Source organism: Lithobates pipiens, unplaced genomic scaffold, assembly GCF_037356315.1.
Source record: "Lithobates pipiens isolate NorthernLeopardFrog02 unplaced genomic scaffold, aLitPip1_a1.2 Scaffold_1, whole genome shotgun sequence".
NCBI classification, from domain to species: Eukaryota; Metazoa; Chordata; class Amphibia; order Anura; family Ranidae; genus Lithobates; species Lithobates pipiens.
The window spans coordinates 144,912,047-144,931,211 of NW_027507685.1; the positions used below are offsets into that span (position 1 = coordinate 144,912,047).

Below are 19,165 nucleotides of genomic sequence, written 5' to 3' on the forward strand. Positions count from 1 at the left end.
ACTGCATTTTGTAATTTTCATTAACTCCTAATTGTAAATGAAAACTTCCATTATTAAAAATATATACGAAGTATAAAATAGCGACACCAGCCACGTTGTAGTTTAATCTAAGGAACACTGTGAGTTGTGCTTTTCTCTATCACTCAAGCAGTGATAACTTCCCTGAAACTTGTATACATTGGGGTAAATAGCTGTGTGACTGGACTAAGGCCTTGTTCACACCAGGTGCATTATGGGAACACATGCAAAATATTGAATTTTCCCATAGTACACAAAAATGCGCTGCCTTTTGCAGACGTGCACATATGCCATCAATTCTTAATGGCACCCCCACACATCCTGTATTCACACCTTCCAAAACGCATGGTGCCGCAGTGTCATGCCTTTGGTATGGCTCAATTTTAAAAATATTGCCTGCAATTTTCTTATGTTATTTATGTGCATAGGGCAAGCCCATTGAAATAATGGGCTGCCCACTGACATGCAAAAAAGCACACCTGTTCAGATGCACCTCCTGGTACTCAGAGCTTGGGATAAGGTTACATTGGCTGCCAGTTGGGAAAAAAAGGAGGGTTTGAATGTTTTTATTTATATATATATATATATATATAAATATTGCGAAACATTTATGTAGGCGCATGATACTTTAAAAATTTCACTACCGATACACTTTTGCAATTAGAATTTCAGTCTCTTATACTTTGTTATGGGACTTACCAGAATCCCACCGGGCCTATTTGGAGAAAACATGATGGTCCCAGAGCTAAAAGTGATATTAAAGTCTTGGGTTTTGTTTGTTTAAAAGTAACAACCATGTCATACTCACCTGCTCTGAATTTCAAATTTCCAATTTTCAAACAATTTCGGAAATAGGAAAAATCTAAATTTCAGAAATTGGAAATTTTGGAAATTGGAAAATTTGAACGTTCGAAAATTTTAAAATTTTGGAAATTTGAAAATGTGAAAATAACAATGAAAATCTGATAATTCAAAAACTCGAAAATCTGAAATAACTATCAACTATTAAGTTATAGTTATTGAAATTTCCTTTCAAATTTGGCTGTTTGTTACATACGGTTTTTAGTAAGGTTGAATAAAGACACCAGTCCATCCAGTTCAACCTGAGTGTCTACAATTGTCCCTTTCCCTGTACATTGCAAACTCACATTGGAGTCCACAATCCAACATCCCAATTCATATACTAGGGCCAATTTTGGACAGAAGCCAATTAATCTACCTGCATGTCTTTGGAGTGTGGCAGGAAACCGGAGTACCCAGAGGAAACCCACACAGGCACAAGGAGAACATGCAAACTCCAGGCAGGTAGTGTGGGTGATTCGAACCAGTGACCCTTTTTAATGCTAGGCGAGAGTGCTAACTACTACACCACTGTGTCACCCACTGTTTGTGAACATAACAAGTATGAATTTATCTGACGTTATGAATTATTTGAAATAATGAATGCTGTATCTAAACGAGTGGAACGTAACGATCTAATAATAAATAATAATAATAATTAAACCTTTTTATTGTTATTATTTATTAATTAATTTGTTCCATTCCATTTGTTTAGATGCGGCATTCGTTTTTCTGATAATTTTTAACATCAGATAAATTTGTATTTGTTACGTTCACAAACAGCCAAATTTGAAAGGAAATTCCAATACCTATAATTTAATAGTTAGTTATTATTAGTTAGTTATCATTTCGAATTTTACTGATTTTCTTTTTTCAGATTTGTGGATATTCGGAATTTCAAAAATTCAGAAATTAGAAAATCTGAAAATTAGATTTCTGGACATTTGAAAATTTGTAAATTCAGTAATTCGGAAAGTCAAAGATTTCGGAGATTCGAAAATTCAGAATTCGATAATGCGGAAATTCAGAAATGTAAAAATTTAAATTTCCGATTTCCCAATCTTCGAATTTCTGAAAAAAGCAAAAAAACGAATAAAAAGAAAAGGAAAACAAATTCTGTATCAGTGCACATGTCTACTGCTCTGTGCAGTGGTTTTGCATAGTGCAGCCCAAATCCTCCTCTTCTTGGATCCCTCACCAGCGCTTCTGGCCCCTCCCACCTGCCACCACAGCAAGCAGCTTGCTATGTGCGCACCTGAGCCGAGCCGCTGCTCTTTGTGTCCATTCAGACACGAGACACAGAGCCGCGGATCAGCCCTCTCTCCTCATTGACTCATTGTCTTTGCTTGACAGCATCAGGAGCCAATGGTACCCGCTGTTGTTTCAACCAATTAGAAGGGAGTCACAGACAGCCAAGGGCAACATCACTGGATCAAGATGGGGCTCAGGTAAGTACTAGCGGGGCTTCTGCACATAGAAGGTCTTTTTTATCTTAATGCATAGAAATAATAATAATAATAATAATAATGCATTAAGAAAAAAAACTTCTACCTTTAGAATCACTTAAAGCAAAGATTCTTTGTCCAGAGACAGCAGAATGACGAGAGTCTCATACAGATCTTAAAAAGGATGTGTGTGGGACTTTTAGGACTTTAAAGGCACCAAGTATATGATCGAAAATATAAAAGGATAGTTTTTGTATAAATTTATTCAAAAATTGACAACCACATACATCAAAGGTTTAAAAACTTTGACACAATGTTTTGCATCTATATACAGGGGTCTACATCAGCATTTACATCACAATTGAATATAATACAATCCAAAATATATGTATATACTGGCTATCTATTAACCAAGTACAAAAATGCATAGCATGTATAGTCACTGTGGTGATGATAAAGAGGCCTTGGCTCCCTCACCTCTGTGTGCCATACAAACAGCATTAAGGGAACTTGCCTTGGACATGGCTTTCCTGAAACAGGAGGTTTCCACACTCAAACAGGATTCAGACCCTCCCTCCAAGGGAGAGAACACCATTACAGAGGAACCCAGAGGAAGACTAAGTACTGACAGTGTGCTTGTTTTGGGCATGACTCCCGGGACCAGCAGCACAAAGTCCCAGCCAACAACAGTCCATGATTGCCCCAAGCCCAGTGACCACTATTGTCAATGAACTGGAAGTCTCATGCTTAATCGACACAGGGTCTGAAGTCACAGTCAGGGAGTACAACTTCTATGTCCATCAGTTTAAGACACGAGAACAACTGGACCCCTCCTGGGTATATAGTTTGCCTATCTTAGTATAAACCTGATACAACCTGGGTGAAAATCCAGACTGGCAACCAAGTGGTGGAAAAAGTAGGAGTGGTGGTGACTCATGGCCCAGTCAGCGCTTCACTAAACATTGTTTTGGGCAGGAATGTGTTAAAAGGCTTGGACTTGCCCTGCTTGCTGGACAAGTTTGAGCCTTGGTGGTGGGCACAGGCTAGTGGTCTGTGAGCTCTGTGGTTCAACATCAACTAGGCCTGCAAAGCTTACCAGAGGGCGTCAGTAGCCAGCCTGAACTGGTCTGGGTTTCCTGACACCCCCAAACAGAAGCTTCTATTGCCAACCCTCTAAGATGTAGTTTGGTCAATCCCCATCGGGCCCACAAAAAGCTGCAAAGGGCCACTGTGGTGATAGAACACCGCAAGGAATCGGTGGCGACTGGATAGTTGACGGTTGCACGCACCTTTTCCAGGGTTCACAAAGGGAAGGTCCTGGTGCAGCTTATCAACCTGGGGACCAGCCCCAACATACTCCCCAATCATGCCACCATAACAGACCTGTACATGATTCTGCCATCGCTGCATCTCAGAAGCTCAGTCTGGGGTAGAAGCCACCTGTGCTCTGCTTCAGGCAGCTGTGGCCTCATTGGAGGTGTCACAATACAAGCTACTACTGGAACAACTGGAAATTCCTTTCCAGGACTATTCCCTACCACAACAGATGTTGCTACACCAACTGCTAGAGAAGCACCTTTTGATCTTCGCTATCAGCCCGGAGGACTACAGGTACATGGAGACCATTTATCACCAATACAAAAGGGGATGTTCAACCAATCCAGGATTGCTACTGCAGCATTCCCACTGCGCTACAAAGTGTAGTGATCCGGGAGAATTGCAGCCCCTGGGCTCCCATGGTTCTGGAGAGGATGAAAGCCTGCGATTCTGTGTGGAAGCTGAATGCCTGTACCCACTGGGATACCTACTGTTACTCTGGGTGGGGGAATCACTAATGGCATTGGGGCAGGCCAATACTTCTCTACCCTCGATTTGGCAAGCGGCTGCTGGCAAGTCCTAGTTAAAGATCAGGATAGTGAAAAGAACGCCTTTATTATGCCCTTGGGACTGTCAATGGGTCCGTACACGTTTCGCCTTTAGCTTCTTTGGGTGACCACATTGGTACTAAAAAATTTATCATAATCGCTATTGAGTTCATATATAGATATCATACTAGATTGTTATACATCATTCAGAAAAATTTTAAAGACCATCATCTAGATAAAAAAAAAAATTTCAATTTTAACAATTTGTATATCGTTCAGAAATAAAATATATACGTAGGCTTTTTTCTTTTGTGTGTCAAAAAATAAGGGTACACAGAGTTGGACACAGGAACAGGCAAGATCAACCAGGTTTATAACACCTTAGAGAGAGGCAGATTACACAGCACAAGCACTGTGCTGTTTAATCTGCTATAAGGGAACAGGCGCTCTCTTTTTTTTGTGTTACAACCACTTTAATGGAAATGTGCTTGGAAGACTTTAAATTTGAGACTGTGCTAGTTTATCAGGGCGCTACCATTATTTTCTCCAAAACTTTTGAGGATCATGGTCAAACACTTCAAACAGGTGTTGGTGAAAAATACCAAGAATGCGAGAGGCCGTAAACTGGAACCTAAAGGGCAGCATACCCCGATCGGATGGAGAAGCAGCCCTTATCTCCAACTTCAGTGTATGACGTAGTCTCGGAAGAGCCTAATCCCATCAAGAGACGTCTACACCATAACTTGCTGAGGCCCTGTGTGCTACCCTCTCCTACTTGAGCCCCTGGCTCCTCACACTCCAGAGGCAAGACACTGAGACTCGCTGCTTTTTGAGGTCTAACAGCATGCAGCTTCCTGCAAGATACTCTGATTGTGCTTTCAAGTGATACTAAAGTCTTGTTTTTTTTTTTTTCTTAAAAAATAACAATCATGCCTACACTTACCTGTCCTGTACAGTGGTTTTGCACAGAGCAGCCCAGATCCCCCTCTTCTCAGGTCACTTGACGGCGCTCTGGCCCCTACCATCCTGTCGAGTGGCTTGACGGCAAGCGGCTTGCTATGGGAGCACCTGACCCGAGCCACAGCTCTGTGTGTCTCTTTAGACATGGAGCAACAGTAACAACCCGCCCCCTCTCTCTCTCCTCATTGGCTAACTGGCTTTGATTGACAGCAGTGGGAGCCAATGGCACTGCTGCTGTGTCTCAGGCAAGCAAGAGGGAGAGTCCCAAGGCACTCGTGCAAATCACTGGATCAATATAGGGCTCAAGTATTAGGAGCGCTGAGGGGGGCTGCTACACACAGAAGTTTTTTTTTATCTTAATGCATAGAATGCATTAAGATAAAAACCCTTCTGCCTTTACAACCACTTTAATTATGCTCATTGGATTTCTCATGTTACTCACTACTGTGTTGCTATGCTGAGGACAGCATCTGTCAAAGAGTGTAGGTGCAGTCTATTTTCTCCACTACAGGTGGCGCTCAACCGCAGCATCAGTGCAGAGGGAGAGGAAGTCAAAAGGAACATAGTTCCTCTATGGCTTCCTGAGTCACTGAGGTATCGGTTCATTTGGCTGCAGACAGCACATGTGACTTTGGTGGTCATCTTGGGTCAGGCAGAATCTGTTTAACCACTTCCATACCAGGCACTTTCAATCCCTTCCTGCCCAGGTCAATTTTTTGCTTCCAATGTTTTCCCACTTTGAATGGCAAATTGTGCGGTCATGCAACACTGTACCCAAACAAGTTTTTTATAATTTTTTTGAGACAGAGCTTTTTTTTGGTAGTATTTAACCATTTAGCGCAAATTGCCATCATTGTACATCTGTACTTTGACGCTAAATACCATTGTTATCGCAGCAGATAGCTGCCATAACCTCGTTATTTCCAACAACGGCGAATGGCTGGCTTTCAAATAAAAGTGGTCTACACAACGGATTTGCCACAAGATCTCTTATCGGGGGCGGGAGAGGGCTCCCTCCCTCCTGTTGCGTTCTGGGTCATCTCCGCCACTTACCGGAGCCACTGGAGGCAATCGCGTCCTTCCCCATGACAGGCATGGAGCAGAGTGAGGGAAAGATGGCCCCCACTCGGCTTCATAACATTGGATGGCTGAAGCGACGTCAAGCGTCATTTCCGCACATTGGTCTTTTTTTTTTATTGCATTTTAGCATAAATGTTAGATCTGAGGTCTTTTTGACTCCAGAGCTCACATTTAAGAGGTCCTGTCATGCTTTTTTTTTTCTATTACAAGGCATGTTTACATGCCTTGTAACAGGAATAAAAGTGACCCAATTTATTTATTTTTTTAAGGAGGACAGTGTAAAAATAAAAAAGATAAAATAAATAAGAATTTTTTTTTTTTTAAAGCGCCCCACCAAGCCAAACGTGCGCGCAGAAGCAAATGCATGCGTAAATCACGCCCGCACATGAAAGTGGTGTTGAAACTACACAAGTGAGGTATCACTGTGATCATTAGAGCAAAAGCAATAATTCCAGCACTAGACCACCTCTGTAACTCTAAAAATGGAACCTGTAGAAATTTTTTAATTTTGCCTAGGAAGATTTTTTAGGGTCAAAATTTGTCGCCATTCCATGATTTCCAATTTCCAATTTTGAAGCATGATATGTTGGGTATCAATTTATATATATTTTTCAAGAAAAAAAAAAGATTTTAATTTTTAAACAACAATTGTCAGAAAGAGGCTCGGTCCTTATTAATCACCACTTTTTATTTTTTCTAAACAAATGAAAAAAGACCAAAAATATATATAAAAAAAATGTTTTTCTTAGTTTTCGTTATTAAATAAGTAATACATTGTTTGTAAATAAGTCATTTTTCTCCTTCACTGATGTGCGCTGATGAGGCTATACTGATGGGCACCGATAGGTTGCACTGATGGCAATCGCAGGCATCACTGATGGGGCTGCACTGATAATCATTGCACTGATTATCTCTGTGCATGTCCCCACTGAGGAAAGCCACTTATTGTCTCTCTTCTCCTCATGTGCTTTCAGCGTGAGGAGAGGAATGCCGATAACGGACACTTCCTATTTACACTGTGATCAGCTGTGATTGGACACAGCTGATCACATGGTAAAGAGCCTATGTCATAGGCTCTTTTTCATGATTGGTGATGCGGTGTGTCCGAGCACGCCGTTCTGAAGATCATCATATGATGTCCACTTAGAACGGTAAAGCCAGCGACCGGCTGTCACTCTGCTATAGGCTGGGCGGGAAGTGGTTAAGATACTGGCACCTGAGCTTGGCATGCATTTAATGTGTGGATAGTATAAGGACAGGTCACCTGTCTGTCAGGGACAGTAATAGCAGGGAAAGGCTCCAGACGAGTAGGGAAAGTGTAGCAATCTGCAACTTCTCCTCGAAATCTCTCTGCTTGGGCAAGGACCAGCCAGGCAGCATTCCACCCCTCAAGACAAAAGCTGTCAGTACGGCTGAAACGTGCTGTTCATCTGTGAGGGTACCCAGTCGGGCTGTCTTCCATCGGGCTTGTTGTGAATTACTATACTTTGACTGCCATACAAATTCTTTCTATTGCAACTGGACTACGTGTGAGTTACTGCCAGCGCACCATGCTGCACCCTCCCACAAAGTGGTTGTAAACATTTAAAATGAAAGCCCTCTAGCTGCATAAGTCACTTCTGACAGGTTAGAACACCAGACAATCCTGAAAGACGTGTCACCCCCCTCCAGCACACAGTAGGTGATTGGCAGCCTCAGCTGTTTATGTTTCCCTGTGAGACTGTGTAGAAGGGGGGTGTCCATTCCCTCCACTGAGGTCTCAGATTACACTCAGCTCCCTGCATTATGCTGTGCAGTGTGGGCTTCAGATAAACAGGTACAACTTTTGTAAGAGGATTTGTTTCATCTAAGGTTAGTCAGGTTATGGAACTGGGCACACACCGCAGAAGTATGGCAACATATGGCTCTGATTCTGTGCTTGGTGTGGTCAGAAAGTGAAAGAAAGAGAATGGGTCTGGCAGGATCACCAGCTGTTAATTATAAAACTTATAAAAATAAAAAGATCATGTACAAGTTACTATGGGAGAAGAAATGCATTAAGGGCCCATATACTGGACAGTTAGTGTTTTGCATCAACATGCATTGTTTAATGATGAATGAATTGCCACCACACCAGAATATACAACAAGAAGGACATGCAGTATGTTTTCAAATGGGTTTTCTATTGAAATGTACTGTATATCAACATGCCATGTTGTACATTGTTAATGCATTTTTATTTAATGTCAATACACATCAATGTACTTTAATCTGCATCTCAACGCATGTGTTGTCATGTGTTTTGATGTATTCCATTTATTTAAATTGAAAATGTGTTAAACCTTTGTGAATCCACCCTGAGGCAGCCCATTCAAATGAATAAGCTTCTCTAACACTATCTAGATGTAGAAAGGTTGTAGTGGGACTGGGACTTAAAACAGGGCAGGATTATTCCCAGAAGAAACACATCCAATGTACCCTACAGCCAAGTAATCTTTTAAATATGGGCCCTTAAAAAGCCAGGTAACCTGCCTATACTTTGGTTTTAGGTGTTCCAGAGAAGGGAAGATGGCTCTGTGAATTTTTTCCGTGGATGGGAACAGTACAGAGATGGATTTGGAAAGCTGACAGGAGAACATTGGCTGGGTAAGTGATCATTTTTTATTTATTTATTTATTTTTAAAGTTTAATGCTACTCAGTCTTGAGTCTCGTTTTACCTGAAATGCACAGCATCATTTTAAAGAGTGTATTGATAAAAAATGTGCAGAGGTATTCAATTTGTACATTTATTTTATGTGAATGGGTGGCAAAAACAATGTTAACATCTTCTCTCTGGGTTGAATGTTACTTATTCATACAGAATAGAGTGAATCAAGAAAATAGCGCATTATGCGCACTAGATAGAGCTTATGATCATAGGTAAATCAATGCTTATTTACTATGATCATAAGCTTTAGTGAAAATAATGCAGTATTTTTCCTTATTCACTGTATTCTGTATGCATAAGTTTTACATTCAAGAGAGAAAAAAACATAATAGCATTACATTTTGCCACCATTAACAACAGAACAGAGTGACTCTTATACTCACAGGATAAATAACTCAAATTTGTTTTTTTAACCTATTGCCGCCTACAGAATGCATATGTGTGGTGGCAAAGAGGGCGGGCTTTAAAGTCTGTATGCCGCACATGTGCATCCACGTGTAGGTGAACCGTGGCGCAAGGCTAATAATACAGACACAGTCCAGGTGCAATTAGTAGAACTTGTATTAAAGGCAAAAGATTTCACAACAAACCAGGTGGGAGAAGGCCCAAGCGGGAGCACTCACAAATGGCAACAACATGTTTGAATCCACTTACTCTTGACTGACTCTTTACTTCTGCTGGAAGTTGATTCCAACCATCAACTTCTGTTTCTGTAAAATAATACTTTCTAAGATTAGTTTTGAACTACCCTCCTGCTAGTTTGAGGTCATGTCCCCGTGTTCTTGATCTTGGCTTTCCCCCCATTAAAAGAAATCCACCTTGCTCTTGTTTTGGTGACAAACTTAAGAGTTTGTTTTCCCTTCCACTTTCTACCTTGATGGAAAAATGGTCCCCATGGCAAACAGCAACGTTAAATATGCCCAGCGATAGCAGTAAAAACCAGGGTTGCAACCCTTACCTGCTCCAAAATTGTGTAGCACTCCCCCCCCGACCCCCGCCCCCCGAAGAGGACGCTGGACATAGACAGTTTCTCCCTGTATATTACAGAAGCCACCAGTCACCCAAGTGCCCGACAATTAAAGATCAGTCTAGGGGATGGGATTTTAGGATTTATTGCGCAAAAAAATATATCCGGAGAAGGTGTTTAGGGTCACGGGATACTTCCATACGACTAGCAGCATCAGCAAATGAAAGTGATTCCCTGTAGTCTTTCAATGTCTGCTTCTCTGGCGGTAGCTGAGGATGACAGTATATCTACGTTTTCACAGCTGTAGACCACAGGTCAATCGGTAGCAACCAGTTCTCTTACATCTCTATGCAACTGTTAGTATCCAGTAAGATCCCTACACACAGTGTACTAAGAGCTATCTGCCACCCAATTTCCACAGGTAGAGCCTAAAAAGACAGAGAAGACAAAGTCCTCCGCCAGACCTGGGCTTTGAAACAGTGTTCTTCAGCAGATATCCATTTTTTTAGGCTGTCCTCCTTGACCCCTTAGCACACCTAATACCGAGGTCCAAACAGTGTCTTTCTGCTAGGGGCAGCAACCTCATAAGTCCAGGAATTGGGCAGGATATGATAAATATTAATTTGATCATATGAAACATCCTCCTTATTCTCTGGAAGTTTCTTTCAGAAGCGGGGGAAGCAATCAAAATCTCAACCTACAAATCCTGAGCAGACCAAACAATCAACAACCACTGCAACCACCCCACTCAATACAGTGGTGCCAAACTAAATGTATCTAACAGCCTAACTGGAAGCAACCACTTCACTTACTATGGTGGAGCGAATAACTAAATTTACCTAACAGCCTAGCTGGGACGGCCCTACACCTGGATTCAGTCAATACACCAATGATTAGTCCATGAGGAAAATCCAGGAAAATGCAACCAAATTTATCTTTTCACTGAATTAAATAATTGTATCTATCATCAAATCACTCGCTTTTCATTGTATAGTGTTTGGTCTACATTGTGAGGCTATCTTACGTTTGTGGCCTATGAAGTAACATGAAGGCTTCATTCACACCATGGCATTCTGTTTTGGACTATAGCGCCCACGTTACTTTGAATGGCATCAAATCGCTTTGTGATTTTGCCGCTCAACGAATTGCAGTAAAATCTCGCAAACAGAATTATGGGACATCTGACGCCCTAAAATAAGTACAAGATTTTCTTTTGGGCATCTTGCAATTCTGTTTGTGTGATTTTATTGTGATTCGGCGGGCAACAATCACAGCAAAATCACGCTGCGATTTAGTGCCAAAGTAACAATGATCGCAAGGGTGTCCGGTGATTTGTGGCGTTTCCGAATTGCAGTGATTCTGCCCGCCAAACAGAATGTCATGGTGTGAATGGAGCTTATTAGAGTTTTTATTTACTGTTTTACACACCTTCAGTTTTCACCATTTCACAAAAGGTGCAATTTAAAATGTACAAATGTTTGTTATTCATTAACTGAGTACAGTTTTAACTTAGCAGGAATTTAGAAAATTTTGCCACGTATGATTCCACCAATAATTATTTTAGTGTATTTTTTGCGAAAATATGGTCTTAATAAAAACATTTGCCCAAGTATTGTGGGGTTTTAAAAAATCAGTAGCACCTTATTTTTATTGTAATGGCCAAGTGTTTTCAGAAATTATATGGTTTGGAGGGGCGAGTGAAAAGCTAAAACTTCCAGATTTTTAGAGGAATGTTTGCAAATGTCCGATTTTCACCATTGAACAATTTACAAGTATTTGTATATATATATATATATATATATATATATATATATATATATATATATATATATATATATATGAGGGCGTGGCCGGATGAGAGTGTGAGTGGACGAAGGTGAAGCTCCTTCCGGTTCCCTGCATAGGACCCTACGTCAGCCTGATAGTGGCCGAATAACTGTCCACAGTGTGCGCTTCATACCCCCTTGTGCCTGCTCCAGTCCGACCCTGCCTACCCTTGCCTCCCCCGAGTTCCTTACCACGGTTCTGCTAGGCGCCGTGTAGCCGCTGAACCGAGGGGAAGGCGAGGAGGAGGAGAGTACGGTAACGCGGGCTGTAGGTGTCTGGTCTCTGTGGTAACCCTCCTGGTTCAGCCTCACGAGAGGAGGAGAACAGAGAGCGGAAGCCGTTGCAAGCAGAGAGCGTGGCGAGAGGAAGGGAGGTGGCGGAGCGGTGAAATGAGCCAGGGAGGCTCTCTGCGGACTGGATGTCTGAGGCTGGACGCTACTGCTGACAGTATGGAGGTGAGGTGATAGCTTCCATATATTGGAGCCCAGCAGCTTAGCAAAGGAAGGCAGCCATAGCACTGAAGGAGAAAACTGACAGAGGATACTGCATACAACACTGCATATGCTATAAGGGGGCTTCGCAGGTCACACAGGCAAAAGGTAGATGGACTAAAGTAAATCTTGACATTTGTGCATTTCTGGGAATATCGAGGGAGGAGGAAGGAGGAAACTTCTTAGCTCTTGCAACTCTGTATATTTATTTATCCTATTTGAAATCAGTTGGATAACGCTTAGCATACTGGCAAGGGGGAAAAAGGAGATGAGTCGCAGAACCAAGAGAACTTAGCCTCTCAAAATAATCACTTAGCAAAGGAAAAAGGGGGCCCAGGCAGCTGCGGCGGCTAAACTAGAGAAATATGCACATACCCCGGTTCAATCACCAGCTAAACAATCATTGCAAGTAGCACGGGAGACAGAAGGAGCCAGGGCTTAATGCCGGGACCACCCTTAATGCCTTTAGCCGCAAAAATAAGTAATAAAAAATCTCCAGAGGGGGCTATCTCAGGAAATGGGACTGTAAATGCGCCTGATTTAAACGAGCCAAGTGAGGTGGAACCAACTCTTAAAGATGCACTAACTGACGTTAATGTTTGTAAAAGTTTGCTGGGTAGCCTGAGCGATCAACTAAAAGATATCAAGGAAAAATTAACTTCAATGAGTCAAGAGTTACAAAAAACTGTGGAAACAACTATATTGGAGGAGAGGCTAAGACAGGTTGAGGATTGCCTACACCCAATGAAACAGGAGTTTAAAGTAATGCAACAGTATTTGGACACTTTCCAAGTCAAAATGGATGAAATGGAAAATAGGCTTCGAAGAAACAATGTAAGGGTGGTAGGCTTGCCAGAACGCAGCGATTGCACCCATACCGTAGAATTTTTGGAAAAGTGGCTCAGAGACACATTTGGGGCAGATACATTCTCACATTCCTTCGCGATCGAGAGAGCTCATAGGGTGCCAACTAGAATGTCTATATAAGATAGGTGCCCTAGATCATTAATAATGAAAGTGTTTAATTACAAAGACAAGGTGGCCATGCTGCAGAAAGCTAGAGAAATGGGGGACATTTTTTATAACAGTTCCAGGATCTCTTTATACCCAGAGTATTCACTGGATTTACAAAGACGCAGGGCAGAGTTTTCAAATATCAAACTTAATCTACGAGAACATAAAATCACATATGCATTATTGTACCCAGCCCGTCTACGTATAAAGGCATTGGGCACTACCCATTTTTTAGATTCTGTTGGAGGAGTCACAAAATGGATGGAAGAGAATAAAAAGGACATGTAGGGACATGCCGGGGGACTGATATGTAAAGTTTTGTCATGGCCTATAATAATAATGAAAAAAAAAATTTTTTTTTTGGGAGCCGGAGGGAGAGTGAGGATAGTTGGGTAAATGAGAGGATGGTGGGTACTGGGTAAATGTTTTTTTTTTCTGTTTTCTGTTGTTGGAAATAAAACAGGAAGGGGGGTGGAAGAGGGAGGGGAGAAATGCATATAAAGGGTATAAACACCGAAGGAAGCGTATGTTTTTTGCACATGACATCAGACTGAAAGGGCGGAGTGGGAAAAGGTCACATATAATGGCCTAAGGGGGGGGGGGGGGCTGGAGGAGAGGGGGGTCTTGGTGGGGGGTAAGGAGGGGGAGAGGAAAAATAAATTTATTAAGTAAGGGATGTCAAATATTAAGTTTGGTCACTTTTGGCAATTGCTTAGAGGCAGAGAAGTATATTAGTATAAACACAGAAGGTAAAGTTTGGTTTGATTTAAAGTCTGAAAAAAAGTATCATGCACATAGGGTACAAAAAAAAAAAAGGAATAAATTTGGGAGAAGGGAAAAAGAGTGAAGAGCAAATATGGAGAATAAGCACAGAAAAAGGGGGTCTCTCGTTTGATTACAAGGCTTATTTTTTTAGTTTGAGGTTCATCTTTCTTTATATTATGGTTTGGAGTGTTTTTGCCTCAGTTATGAGGGAAAAACTGGAACAGTACTGTTTTTTGTTATTTATGTTTATGGGATGATGTCCAAAACTTTGAATATAGGTTCCTGGAATATCCGGGGGATGGGTGATCCCATTAAAAAGGTTACTGTGTTATCTGCGCTGGATGTCCAAAAGGTGGGACTAATATGTCTGCAGGAGACACATTTAACTAAGGACACTAAAACGCAATTTGATAGAAAGCTGTTTATGAGCCAATATCACTCAGTGTACTGCTCATATTCTAGAGGGGTGAGTATATTGATTAGGAAGGAAGTTTCATTCTCCTGCAGAGATGTCAGCATAGATCCGCCTGGTTGCTATATTTTTTCTGGATTGTTTGATAGAGAGCAAACCATATGTTCTAGCAAACGTATATATATCCCCCCCCCCCCCCCCCGTTTAGACTTGAGATTTTATATCGGTTATTAAAGTTCGTAGAGGATAAAGTGAACATCCCGATATTAATAATGGGAGATTTCAATGCAGTCCTTAACCACTTCAGCCCCGGACCATTTTGCTGGTCAAAGACCAGACCACTTTTTGCGATTCGGCACTGCGTCACTTTAACTGACAATTGCACGGTCGTGCGACGTGACTCCCAAACAAAATTGACGTCCTTTTTTCCCACAAATAGAGCTTTCTTTTGGTGGTATTTTTATTTTTGCGCTATAAACAAAAATAGAGCGTCAATTTTGAAAAAAACGCTTTATTTTTTACTTTTTGTTATAATAAATATCCCCCAAAAATATCTAAAAAAAATTTTTTCCCTCAGTTTAGGCCAATACTTATTCTTCTACATATTTTTGGTAAAAAAAAACCACAATAAGAGATTATTGATTGGTTTGCACAAAAGTTATAGCGTTTACAAAATAGGGGATCGTTTTATGGCATTTTTTTTTATATATTTTTTTTTTACTAGTAATGGCGGGGATCAGCGATTTTTATTGTGACTGCGACATTATGGCAGACACATTGGACGTTTTTGACACATTTTGCAACCGGACTCACGGGGGTCCCGACCAGCACACGCCGGCACACTCGCGATGGCAGGGCGGCATTAAAGATTGGACGTACCTGTACGCCAATATGCCTGCCCGTGCCATTCTGCCGACGTACATCGGCGTGCGCTGGTCGGGAACTGGTTAATAACAGTCAGGATAGATTCCCACCAGGGAACAGGATACGCAGATTAGCAGAAGGCCAGCTGAGTAAATTTTTGGAGCAAGTGGGCTGGTGGGACTTATGGAGAGTCAGGATCCTGATTCCCGTCAATATTCCTGTTTTTCTAGCACATATTGTACACTTTCTCATATAGACATGTTAATAGGTAATAGTGAAGCATCTCCGCTAATAAAAAACAGAGTATTGGCCAAGGGGAGTATCGGATCATTCCTCCCTAGTTATTTCTATAAATTTAAAAGTTAGGAGTAGACCAATAAGGTGGAATATAAATCCACAATGGCTTGAACTAATAGAGAAACCAGAAGAAATAACATTGCGGTTAAGGGAATTTGTGGAAATCAATGAAGGGACAGCATCAGCGGGAGTGATCTGGGACACCTCTAAAGCCTTCCTTAGGGAGCTGTTGATAGAACAGGTTGCAAGAATCAAGAAGAAATTTAAGATGTGGGAAGAAAATTTAAGAAAGGACGTGAGGGAACTAGAGAGACAGTATGTACTAAATCCAACCCCAGAGAATCAAAAAACATGGCTAGATAAGCAGCAGGAATATAGAAAGGCCATAATAAGAAATGCTGAAAATAAGAGATTATTTTGGAGACAGAATTCCTTTGGAGAAGGGGAAAAAATGGGCCGCCTACTGGCACTTTTTGTGAGGACCAATTCCACCTCCGCTGACATACCCTTGGTCAGGACCCCTCGAGGAGAAGTTACATCTGACCCTGGGCTGATTATGGATACATTTTCAGACTAAGACATTTAAGACTTAGATGGTGGAGGTTCCTAGGGAAAATAAAATTACCCGTTCTCTCTGAGAACAATAGGCATATGCTTGATTCTCCAATAGAGCTGGAGGAATTGACACGGGCAATAGCAGGTATGGCCAATGGTAAATCTTCTGGCCCTGATGGGCTGCCATTGGAAATTTACAAACAATTCGGGGGAGTTCTGCTCCCAGAACTCCTAAAGATAGTAAGATGGGTGACCAAGGAGGGAGGCTGCCACTATCAATGTCGGAGGCCACCATTATAGTTTTACAGGAGGAGGGGAGAGATCCCCTGGAATCATCCGCGTACAGACCAATATCTTTATTGTGTTCTGATATTGAAATAGTGGCAAAGGTGTTAGCAACTAGGTTGAACAAATGTATATCAAAACTCATTCATGAGGATCAATCAGGGTTTGTCCCAGGAAGATCTACTAGTGTCAATATCAGAAGGGTCTACGTGAACCTTCAGGTCCCTACAGAGGGCGCTGACTCGAGAGCCGTCTTGTCCTTAGATTCAGTCAAGGCATTTGATAGCCTCGAGTGGGGCTACCTCTGGTGGGTCCTGAAAAAGTTCGGATTTGGCGAGCAATTTATTCAACTATTAAAAACGTTATATAAACATCCAACTGCAAAGTTAAAAATAAACAATGAGTACTCAGAAAATATCCCGCTGAGACGAGGGACAAGGCAGGGGTGTCCGTTGTCACCTCTATTGTTTGCATTAGCGATGGAACCCCTGGCATATACAGTGAGGTCTTCAACAGAGCTGCATGGATTCCAAAGGAAGTGTGGGGAGGAGAGGATAGCTCTGTACGCGGATGACCTCCTGTTCTTTCTGGGGGATACTGAAGGGTCATTAATTGAGGTAATGCGTATAGTGGGTGAGTTTGGTAGATTCTCGGGACTGGCAATTAACTGGGAGAAGTCATCTTTTATGTCAGTTGATTCACCAATTAATTCCACTCCAATAGGAATACCTCATCTATCTTGGGATAGTTATTTCAAAAGACTCAAACCAATATATTGTTGATAACCTAGTTCCCCTACTTCAAAAATGTAGGTTCAATAAGTTTTTATTAATCTTTTTTATCAGAATATAAGCAATTAAAGATTGTAAAGTAAATAAAAAAAACAGAAGGTGGGAATAGAGCCAGGTGTCCGACAATGGACTGGCTGGTCCAACAATGTTAAACACGGTATATACTTTACAGGTAATGGTAGAATAAGTCATACTGTTACAGTCATGTAGCACATTGGGGTTCCCATCTATATTCACAGTAGTAAGCATGTAAATTATACAATACGGGTATCCTACTCCCTGGACTGGGCGCCCCTATGGGAGCCTGCTGCGTCCAGTATCAGGGGAGGGCGGATATTAACGCTAAGTCTGCTATGATGAGCTTGACCAAAAGGACAAGGTCCATATGGAACCCTCAATGGGCGGTGGTTACCAGTTAGTGAACCAGGATGCCTGTATGCACGTAGAAAGGCCAAGAGAGGCCTGATAGGATAAGAAAGAAGAAGAGGTGGGGGAAAGGAGTGGGGGGAAAGGCAGATAAGAGAGAAAGGAGACACAGGAGGGGAAGGGGGCAGGGCAAAGAGACAGCGAGCTTCATTGAGACTGGGAGTTTCAGCGTCTAAGACCTAAGGTCTTCCAGAGAGATTAAATCAATAGCTCAGGTGGATGTGACTGCTAAGAGTCTACGTTTTAATTTGTCTGAAGTAGAGTAATGCCTCCATATACTCCAGGTAAAGGATAATTTAGCCTGTTTATCAAGTACCTTTGCTTGCATGTCCTCCATGAGCATCAAGTTTTTAATTTCACCCACCCATTCTAATAAGGATGGGGAGGTGGTGGTTTTCCAATGTCTAGGGATCAGCTGTCGCCCTGCACAGAGGAAAAATTTTAGTAGGTTGTTTTTCTGTGATTTAATAGAGCCCGGGAGAAGAGACAGAAGGGCAATGGCGGGAGATGGCGGAAGCGTTTTTTCATAGATGTCTGAATAGATCTGAAAGATTTGTGTCCAAAACGGGAGGAGTACAGCACACTCCCACCAAACGTGAATGTACGTACCTTTTGCGGAGTTGCATCTCCAACAAATCTCGGAGGTAGAGGGATACAATTTTTTGAGATTGGTCGGAACCCGGTACCACCTTGACACCAGCTTGTAGTTCTTCTCTTGTGCGTAACTAGAAATCGTTGATTTGTGGTTAAAGGAAAAGACCTTACTCCACTCCATATCGGTTATATCTCTCCCAAGTTCCTCTGACCAGATTTTAGCGTACTTAGGTAGAGGTCCATGTGAGTGAGTCAAGATCACTGGGAGTCTCTGGGAGCATGCATAACTGTTCATATCCCGACAGAGGTCTATGAACTTGATTGGAGTCATGGAGTGTTTTGCAAAAGGACGTCAGGTGTAGATGAGTTAGCCAGTTAATTTTAGAGGAAGCGCCGGTTCGATTTGTGACAAAAGTACCTAGTGTGCTGTTAACAAACTGTTGTGCCATAGGCCAGTAGGACCTGTCATAGTCGTCCAAGGTCTGGATGGAAATGCCTTTTGGGAAGGCAGGGTTATCAAACAGAGAAGGGAGGGGGCTTGGGTCAGAGGATAGTGAGTAGGTCTTTCGTTTGCGGTACCAAATTGTCAAAGAGTCTTTAGTAAGGGGGGATAGGCCCGTAGGAGACTTGTGTGTTCGGTTGTGTCCCCAGAGTAGCGCACGGAGATCGGTAGAGGATAGGTCTTGTTCTACAGAGACGGTGGCCTTGACTAGGGGGCGGGGGAACCATTCCAAGATACGGGACAGCACCATAGAGATATGATAGAGCTCAAAGTCTGGTAAGCCAGTACCCCCTTTTGCAATGTTAGAGCATAGGAGTTTGTGTTAAAGTCTGGAATGGTTCCCCCGCCAAACAAATCGGATGGCCATTGAATGTAGGGTGCGGAAGAACGCCGCCGGGAGAGCTATGGGAAGAGCTTGAAAGAGATACAAGAGTTTGGGGAGTATGTCCATCTTCAGGGTAAGCATGCGACCGAACCAGG

The 19,165-nt window shown here is 42.1% G+C and overlaps 1 protein-coding gene across 3 annotated transcripts in view; it reads left to right on the forward strand.

Annotated features, from left to right (window-relative positions):
• The window catches only part of FIBCD1 (fibrinogen C domain containing 1), a 483,657-nt gene that overhangs the window by 419,341 nt on the left and 45,151 nt on the right, over positions 1-19,165 (forward strand). For all 3 annotated transcript variants that reach the window (XM_077478038.1, XM_077478046.1, XM_077478054.1), the window contains exon 6: positions 8,737-8,833. In XM_077478038.1, the coding sequence (XP_077334164.1) occupies positions 8,737-8,833 (97 nt within the window). The remainder of the gene's footprint in view (positions 1-8,736; positions 8,834-19,165) is intronic.